Consider the following 10,003-nt stretch of genomic DNA (forward strand, 5'->3'; position numbering starts at 1 on the left):
GTTCAAAATCCTTCAGTCGTCTTAAAAAACGTTTTATAATCGTTCGCTTCGGCTCCTCTCCAGCTCCTCTTGCTCTGATTGGTCAAAGCGATCACGTGATACACGAGCCCGCGCTCCGTGTGTGTGGTCGCGGCCCACAAACACCAGACGTACCTCACCGGGCTGAAGGCGAATCTGGGATCATGCGTCATCGAGCCCATTAACTTGAATGTTCGGCCATTTTGGAACCCAGGGACTTGGCTGACGGTCTGAACAGAAGACGCAAAAGTGGCGTTGCGTCTTCGCTTATTATTCCGCATTTACTCGAGTGTTTTCAGGAGTAAATCTGCTGCAGACGGTGACGCAAAAGTGTGTGGAATTGGATTGGGTTTGTTTTTACTTAAAGCAACAAGAGCGACTTTGGACATAGAAGTTTTCACGTCGCACATTTTCATCATTCTTCTCTGTTCATTAGTCAGTGTGTGGAGGCAAAACAACTTTCTCCAGCTAAACTCTGACAAGACTGAAGTCATAGTGTTTGGTCCACAGAAACAAAGGGACAGTGTCAGCATCACCTCCAGTCTCTCTCTCTAAAACCTTCAAATCAGGCAAGAAATCTAGGGGTAATAATGGACTCAGACTTGAACTTTAACTGCCACATCAAGTCAATAACATCTGCAGCCTTTTACCATCTAAAAAACATAGCAAAAATCAACGGTTTACTGTCTAAATCAGACTTGGAGAAACTTATCCATGCGTTTGTCTCCAGTAGATTAGATACTGTAATGTTCTGCTCACTGGTCTCTCCAAACGAGCTGCGAGACGCTGCAGAACATCCAGAACATCCACAACATCCAGAACATCCAGAACATCCAGAACATCCAGAACGCTGCAGCTCGGGTCCTGACTCGAACTAGGAAGTGCGAGCACATGCTTCCTGGTCTCAGGTCTCTGCTCTGGCTCCTGTGGCTCAGAGACTTTAAAGCAGCTCTGTTTGTACAAGTGTCTCCATGGCCGAGCACCAAAGTCCATCTGTGACATGTTAGTGTCATATGAACATCTCACACTCTGAGGAGCTCAGGGACCAACTCCTGCTGGTGCCCAGAGTCACGACTAAACAAGGGGAGTCAGAGTTTCAGGTTCATGCAGCTAAAACCTGGAACAGTCTGAACATGTGAGACAGACTCTTCTGTGACGCTGTTTAAATCCAGACTCTAAACATTTCTGTTTAACTGTGCAAATAACTGAAAGGTTTTCATTCCGCACTCTTCTCTCCAATTTATGTCTCTCTTTTTTAATGTTAATCTTCATGATTATTTATGTTTTGATTAGTTTTTATTATGATTTTAATGTATTTCTTATTCTGTAAAGCACTTTGAATTACTTTGTGTACGAATTGTGCCGTACAAATAAACTTGCCTTGCCTTCATTACTGGTTCAGTCCTGGTTCAAGACTGAACCAGGATTAAAACAGAATTGAACCAGGACTAAACCAGGTCTAAACTAGGTCTAAACCAGGACTAAACCAGGTCTAAAACAGGTCTAAACCAGGACTAAACCAGGTCTAAACCAGGACTGAACCAGGACTAAACCAGGACTAAACCAGGTCTAAACCAGGACTAAACCAGGACTAAACCAGGACTAAACCATCCATTTATACAATTTTTTTCATTTTCTTATTTTTGCTTTTATTTTGAAAAAACAGATGAACGAACGACACACAGATTCTCCAGGTCTGTTTGTGTCGAGGAACCGACTTCATAACGAGGCTTAAATCTCACAGGAGTCCGTTTCTTCGTCCGTTTAAATTCCGTTTTTATGGTGTGAGCGGTCGTGCCCTCGTTCTCTCCGTCTCCTCCTCGCTCCTCGTTCTCCTCGCTCGCTCCTCGCTCTCGCTCTCCTCCTCGCTCTCCTCGCTCTCTTCCTCTCTCCTCCTCGCTCTCCTCCTCGCTCTCCTCGCTCTCCTCGCTCTCCTCGCTCTCCTCTCTCGCTCTCCTCCTCGCTCTCCTCGCTCTCCTCTCTCCTCGCTCTCCTCGCTCTCCTCCTCGCTCTCCTCGCTCTCCTCGCTCCTCGCTCTCTCTCTCCTCGCTCTCCTCCTCGCTCTCCTCCTCGCTCTCCTCGCTCTCCTCCTCGCTCCTCGCTCTCCTCCTCGCTCTCCTCGCTCTCCTCGCTCTCCTCGCTCTCCTCCTCGCTCTCCTCGCTCTCCTCGCTCTCCTCCTCGCTCTCCTCGCTCTCCTCGCTCTCCTCGCTCTCCTCGCTCTCCTCGCTCTCCTCGTCTCTCGCTCTCCTCGCTCTCCTCCTCGCTCTCCTCCTCGCTCTCCTCCTCGCTCTCCTCGCTCTCCTCGCTCTCCTCGCTCTCCTCGCTCTCCTCGCTCTCCTCGCTCTCCTCTCTCGCTCTCCTCTCTCTCTCGCTCTCTCCTCGCTCTCCTCCTCGTTCTCCTCGCTCTCCTCGCTCTCCTCGCTCTCCTCTCTCTCGCTCTCCTCGCTCTCCTCGCTCGCTCTCCTCCTCGCTCTCCTCGCTCGCTCTCCTCCTCGCTCTCCTCGCTCTCCTCCTCGCTCTCCTCGCTCTCCTCCTCGCTCTCCTCCTCGCTCTCCTCGCTCTCCTCGCTCTCCTCGCTCTCCTCCTCGCTCTCCTCCTCGCTCTCCTCGCTCTCCTCCTCGCTCTCCTCGCTCTCCTCTCGCTCTCCTCGCTCTCCTCGCTCTCCTCGCTCTCCTCCTCGTTCTCCTCGCTCTCCTCGCTCTCCTCGCCGCTCGCCGCTCGCTCCCTCCTCTCGTCTAAATGTCATCTTTTACGCTCTCATCAGCGCCTTTATTAAAACCCCCAGAGCAGATGATTCCATTTGAAAAACAGATTTTTTATCGGCGGCCGTGACCCGCTCGGATCTCGCCCCCCGCGGCCAAACCTCGACCCGGGTCAAAAACTCCCCAAACGTCCCCAAATGTCAGAGCAGAGCCGCAGTTATTTCTGCTCGTTCAGAGGCGGGTGAGGTGAAAGAAACTCAACACAGACGCTCGGGGGAAAGAAGCACTGCGGAACTTTTCAGGTGGAGGGTGTGAGACCTGCTCGTCTCCATGGAGATGAACTAAAACAGAACTGAACCGGGACTAAAACAAAACTAAACCAGGACTGAACCAGGACTGATCCCAGGACTAAACCAAGACTTAACCAGGACTGAACCAGGACTGAACCAGGACTAAAACAGGACTAAACCAGGACTGAACCAGGACTGATCCCAGGACTAAACCAGGACTAAACCAGGTCTAAACCAGGTTTAAAACCAGGACTAAACCAGGACTGAACCAGGACTAAACCAGGACTGAACCAGGTTTAAAACCAGGACTAAACCAGGACTAAAACCAAACTAAACCAGGACTGAACCAGGACTAAAACAAAACTAAACCGGGATCAAACGGTCATTATCCATTTTTTCCATTATTAATTTAAATACAAAATCAAAAACTGAAAAAAACGAATCATTATTAATCCGTGTATCATCTGTTCAGTCGTTTTTCAAAATAAAACCAAAAATAAGAAAACGAAAAAAAAAAAAAAAAAAACAACTATTTTCTTCATTATTTGTTTCCAAAACCAAAATGAAAAAACGGATAACGATCGTTTCCCGTTTACGTGACTTCTGTGACTGCGATGCCGAACTTTTGCGCCGCGTACAGACTGAACCAGAACTAAACCAGGACTAAACCAGGTCAGGACTGAGACCAGGAGTTAGAAACGGGACCAGACAAGGGTTGAGTCTGGGACCAAGACTGGGACTGAGACCGGGATCAGACCAGGACTGAGACCGGGAACGGGACTGGGTCTGAGACTGGGATGAGTACAGGACCAGACCAGGACTGATGCCGGGACCAGATCGGGACCAGACTGTGATTGAGACTGGGACCAGACCAGGACTGAAAACGGTTTAGTCCTGGTTTAGTTCTGATTCAGTCCTGGTTCAGTCCGTCATGCGGTGCAGAAGTCCGGCATCGCAGTCACAGAAGTCACATAAACGGGAAATCCGTGTGTCGTTCGTTCATTCGTTTTTCAAAATAAAACCAAAAATAAGAAAACGAAAAAACAACAGTTTTCTTCATTATTTGTCTCCAAAACCAAAATGAAAAAAACTTTTGTTTTTTCAGTTTTCGATTTTGTGTTTAAATGAAAAATAGAAAAAAACGATAACGACCGTTTACGTGACCTCCGTGACTGCGATGCCGGACTGAACCAGGACTGATCCAGGTCCGGGACCAGACTGGGACCAGACTGGGACCAGAGCTTTGACTCCGAGCCTCAGCTTCGAGCTCGGGCCCTGCTGTGGGCTCTGAGCCTCCGGTCTGGTCTCGGTCTCAGTCACGGTCTGGTCCCAGTCTGGTCCTGGTCCAGTCTCAGTCTCAATCTGGTCCCGATCTCAGTCTTGGTCTGGTCCCGGACCTGATCAGTCCTGGTTCAGTCCACATCGCAGTCACAGAAGTCACGTAAACGGGAAACGGTCGTTATCCATTTTTTCATTTTTGTTTTAGAGACAAATAATAAAGAAAATCGTTGTTTTTTCGTTTTATTTTTGGTTTTATTTTGGAAAAACGAATGAACGAATGACACACGGATTATTGAGCTCCACAGTTTTCTAACACCTCCTGTAACTGCGCCGACTTGTCGTAGTCTTGGAATAATATTACGATTTAAAATGTCCAAATGATAACGACGCTCCGCGGGCGTCGCAGATGAAAACGAGCCCGGCGCGTCTTCTTGAACGTCCACTGTTACGTCAGATAAACCCTCCCGTCGTGTTTCCCTCTCCTCCTCCTCTCACGCGCTCAGAGTCCATCAGTCTGTTTACCCGCCGTAAGACAAATATGTGCCTCTCCGCGCCCGCCGCTCCCTTTACGCCGCTTCACACGCAGAAACTCCACTCTCTCTTTTCCCCCCTCAGCGTCAGTCGAAAACGCCGCTCGTCCTTCTCCGCTCGCAGACTAATGGCCCCAGCTGCTGCTCCTGTGAAACGTCGCAGGGAACTCGCCCGATTTATGTTGATTTAATGTGCACCGGATAAAGGAGAATTTTCATCTCCGGCTAAAGCCCCCGATCCGCCGTGCGAGCCGTCGGGGGGCAAATGGCTTTTCCGTAACCCGTCATTGCTCCGGTTAACGGACGGAGGCGGGTTGATGGGCTGACGGGCTGATGGGCGCGGGGGGGGGGGGGGGATGTGTCCCCAGGGGGCGCTGTAGTTCGCAGATCGGGGGGAGTGGTGCCGCCGGAGCCCACAGCGTCTCCGTTACAGATGCGCTCGATTAAACTGCAGTGACCTCTTCGGCCCAGCAGGAGGCGCAGGCCCGAGGGAGGAGACTGTGTGGCGAGAACGAGTCTGCAAAAAAAAGTTCTGGAAAGAGGAAATATTTAGTTAAATTTACTTTTATGAGCTTCTCTTTAGTCGTTGGTTCAGTCCTGGTTTAGTCCTGGTTTAGTCCTGGTTTAGACCTGGTTTAGTCCTGGTTTAGACCTGGTTTAGTCCTGGTTAGACCTTTTTTTAGACCTGGTTCAGTTCTGGTTTAGTCCTGGTTCAGTCCTGGTTAGACCTTTTTTAGACCTGGTTTAGTTCTGGTTTAGTCCTGGTTTAGACCTGGTTTAGACCTGGTTCAGTTCTGGTTCAGTTCTGGTTCAGTTCTGGTTTAGTCCTGGTTTAGTCCTGGTTTAGACCTGGTTTAGTCCTGGTTTAGTCCTGGTTCAGTCCTGGTTTAGTCCTGGTTCAGTCCTGGTTTAGACCTTTTTAGACCTGGTTCAGTTCTGGTTCAGTCCTGGTTTAGTCCTGGTTTAGTCCTGGTTTAGTCCTGGTTCCTGGTTTAGTTCTGGTTTAGTCCTGGTTTAGTCCTGGTTCAGTCCTGGTTAGACTTGGTTTAGACCTGTTTAGTGGTTCAGTCCTGGTTAGTCCTGGTTCAGTCCTGGATTAGACCTTTTTTAGACCTGGTTCAGTTCTGGTTTAGTCCTGGTTTAGTTTAGACTGGTTCAGTCCTGGTTTAGTCCTGGTTTAGACCTGGTTTGGTTTAGACCTGGTTAGTCCTGGTTCAGTTCTGGTTCAGTCCATATACGGTGCAAAAGTTCTTCATCTTCTCATGGAAGTTTAAAAAAAGTTCTGTAAAGAGGAAATATTTTGTCAAATTTACTATTATGAGCTTCAGTTCTGTTCCATTTCATGCTGGTATTTAGACACTGACGTCTAATTGTCGGAGTAACAGCATAAAGATTATTTTTTGACCTTTTTTTATTGTTGGAGAAGCGGCACTTTACTATTTTTCAAACATTCCGCTTTTCCGACATGAATAATATTAATGCAGTTGATAAATCTGTGTATCATTCATTTGTTTTTCAATATAAAACCAAAAATAAGAAAACAACAAAACAACAGTTTTCTTCATTATTTGTCTCCAAAACCAAAATGAAAAAACAATAACGATTAATTTTTTAATTTTTCGATTTTGTGTTTAAATGAAAAATGGATAAATCGGATAACGGTCGTTTCCCGTTTCTGTGACTTAAACTGAGATGCCGGAATTTTGCGCCGCAGACGGACTGAACCAGGACTAAACCAGGTCCGACCAGACCGGAACCAGACCGGAACCAGACCGGGACTGAAAACGTTTTGTCCTGGTTCAGTCCTGGTTCAGTCCTGGTTCAGTCCTGGTTTAGACCTGGTTACCCCATTACATAGTTTCAAAAATTCTAAAGTTATGTCATTTGCTGTACATTTATGATGAAACTTTACAAATATTTACATACGGCAAAATAAATTGTATACTATGCATACTAAATATAATTTTAACTGTTTATACTGGGTCATAAATAGAGACACCTGGGACATTTCTTGTATAAAACTGGGACAAATCAGTGGTTTTGTATAAATCTGCAGGGACAGGGGACACAGGCTCAAAACTGGACTGTCCCGGGTCAAAGGGACGTCTGGACACTTTACAAAAACACTGTCAACAAATACAAAACAAATAACCACATGTGTTCTAAGTATAATCTTCTTAATTTTAATCATTTTATTGGTTTTAAATATGGATGTTTTATCTATAAAGTTTTGCGTGGACTTGCCCCTCCTCCGTTGCAGGATTTTATTAAAGTAAAGACCGTCATTCGGACAAAGTGTGTTTCAGACGGAGGCACAACATTTTGGAACAGTATCAATAAGAGAAACTCCAACACTGGACACTTTCAAGTCCTACTTGAAACAGCGACTAAAGGAAAACCAGACATTTTTAGTTTATATCTGTTGCTTGTTTTTGTTTTTTCGGTAACACTTTATAATAACTACACTTTATTTAGCCTTAATAAAGTATGAACAAAGGCTTAATTCATAATGAACAAAGACTTAATTAATAATGATTCAAGCTTAGTAACTACTTAATTACTGCATTAATTAGCACTTGCACTTAATTCACCTGTGCTGTAAATAGTTACTCATAATTATTTCATACTTAATTACTCATGAACTAACCATTTGAGCATTTATTAATCATTAATAAACTATGAGAGAATGATTTACTAATAATGTAATACAATGATCATTCAGGCAGCTGTTATCTGTTAGTTAAGTCTTTTTGAGAACTTTTCTAAAGTGAAGACGAATGATCCTTTATTAAGCATTTACTAAGCATGAATCATTATTAATTAAATCTTTGTTCATTATTAATTAAGTCTTTGTTCATTATTAATTAAGTCTTTGTTCATGCTTTATTAAGGCTAAGTAAGGTGTAGTTATTATTAAGTGTTACAGTTTTTCTGTTAAGATTGTGGTGTCTCCTGCCGAGGGACGACAGATGGAAATGAGCATTTTTGCATATTTACACTGCAGTGTTGTAGATGTTCATTAATATGCACTGTCCCTGTTAAATAAATAAATAAATAAAAGCCAGTTTGCAAAGACTGCAGGTGTTTACAATGACACTTTACGGAGCTTTTGAGGAGCCACGATGGACGAGTGCGACTGAAATGTTTGTTACTGCTCGAGTGAAAACTCTGCAAGCTGCACTAAGAATTTTAATGTACAGTTTTATCTGCAGAATGAACAAATCAGACAATGAAATAATAATGTCCCTCACAAATCTGAGATTCAGTGCAATAAGGTGTCAGTCCAACATGTGGAGACACTGGTGTGGTCGTCTTTTAAAAACATGAATATTTATTGTTTTGTAATGTCACTGTCCTTGTCTGTTTTTTAAATGGACCATGAGTCCAGAATAAAGATGATGATGATGAAATAAATAAATAAATAAATTCTCTTGTGTCTCAGGTGAAGTTGTCTCTGGGGAAGGAGCTCCAGCCGATCAGCTCGCAGATCCTCCCGGCGCACCTGGCCGCCGTCGCCGCCGCCGTCGCCATGGGCAACACCTTCCCCCACCGGAGCTCGACCGGACCCAGCCCCGCCCCCAGCCCCGCCCTCTTCCAGCCCCACCCCATCCCCGCCTCGCTGCTACGGCCCGCCCCCGGCCCAGTCAGGACGTCCCACCCACAGGTCCTGTTCGCGCCCTACTGACCCCGGCCCCCAGCGGCGCCGCCCGGGGGGACACTTCTATGCATCAGAAGCCTCTGCTTCCTTCGCCCGGTTTAAGCTCCTGCATCTGCACTTTGCTCCATGGAGTCCCTGAGCGCCGGGGTAGCCATACTCCCATACTCACACGTCGGGGGGTTTGGGGCTCGCGGGAGGAACGTGTGAGGAGCAGACGTGTTCAGAGCAGCGACGATAACGACAGAAACTCAAACGTGCAGAAAGAAAAGACACATATTATGCAATATTTGTACAGATGGAACAAAAGATGAGACAAAATTTACACAAGACGAGTCGAGATTTTAACATTAAACATCTTAATAATCCGTGTATCATTCATTTAGTAGTTTTTCAAAATAAAACCAAAAATAAGAAAATGAAAAAAAAAAAGTATTTTCTTCATAATTTGTCTCCAAAATCAAAATGAAAAAACAGATAATGAAATCTAAACCCAGGACTAAACCAGGACTAAACCAGGTCTAAACCAGGTCTAAACCAGGACTAAACCAGGTCTAAACCAGGACTAAACCAGGACTGAAAACCAGGACTAAAACAGGACTAATCCAGGTCTAAAACCAGGTCTAAACCAGGCCTGAACCAGGACTAAAAACCAGTACTAAACCAGGATTAAACCAGGATTAAACCTGATCTAAACCAGGACAAAACGAGGACTAAAACAGAACTAAAACCTGATGTAAACCAGAAGTAAAACCAGAAGTAAAACCAGGACTAAACCAGGTGTAAAACCAGGACAAAATAAGGACTAAAACCAGAACTAAAACCCAATCTAAACCAGGACTAAAACCAGGTCTAAACCAGGACTAAAACCAGGACTAAAACTAAACCAGGACTAAACCAGGATTAGAAGAGTCTGATTTCTGAGGAACTTCTAAACAAATTCAATAAAACGACTGAACGAAGCTGAACACAAATCCAAATTTTGCATAATATGTGTCCTCCGAGAAAAGATCCACGAAGCTTAACGAACTTCAGGTAAATAATAATAATTTTACGTAGAACATTAAACCTCGAGTATATAAGCTGTGTCTTTGTAAAATAAATTCATATTATCCCCCGTCTCCCATTTGAAAAGTTGATTGGGTTTGACTTCACAACAGATCAAGGAGTTTGGTTTTTCTGCTCGGTCGCTCCTGCGTCTGGCTGTAATCAGGGCAGTCTTGTGTGAAGTCACATAGTACTTGAAATTAGAGCGGCCGCTGGACTTCGCACACTCTGTTTTTGAACCCAAAGCTCCAAATTTACAGAGTTTGCACCAAAAAATGACCAGGAACAGTAGATGACTCTATTCAAACAACATCTACAAACTAAAAGGTGCGTTGTGGGTCCGTCAAAAGCTTTTTCTCCGTTGATTTGTCTGGAATGTTTCGCAGTATGGCATTAAAACGTGCGATCTTCACTGAGCCCAAACCTGAACAAGTTGAGGCTCAGATCCGTGTAGAGGCGTTTTTCTAGTTGTTTTTGAG

At 45.2% G+C, this 10,003-nt stretch overlaps 1 protein-coding gene across 1 annotated transcript in view; it reads left to right on the forward strand.

Moving 5' to 3' along the window:
• Positions 1-9,252, forward strand: part of znf385d (zinc finger protein 385D) — a 236,581-nt gene extending 227,329 nt beyond the window's left edge. Inside the window, exon 8 of the mRNA XM_055163922.1 lies at positions 8,265-9,252. Within this exon, the coding sequence (XP_055019897.1) occupies positions 8,265-8,507 (243 nt within the window). The 3' untranslated portion in view covers positions 8,508-9,252. The remainder of the gene's footprint in view (positions 1-8,264) is intronic.
• Positions 9,253-10,003: the final 751 nt, after the last annotated feature.

This window comes from Boleophthalmus pectinirostris, unplaced genomic scaffold (genome assembly GCF_026225935.1).
Source record: "Boleophthalmus pectinirostris isolate CB_2022bp ecotype Guang Dong unplaced genomic scaffold, ASM2622593v1 HiC_scaffold_6, whole genome shotgun sequence".
Taxonomy (NCBI): Eukaryota; Metazoa; Chordata; class Actinopteri; order Gobiiformes; family Gobiidae; genus Boleophthalmus; species Boleophthalmus pectinirostris.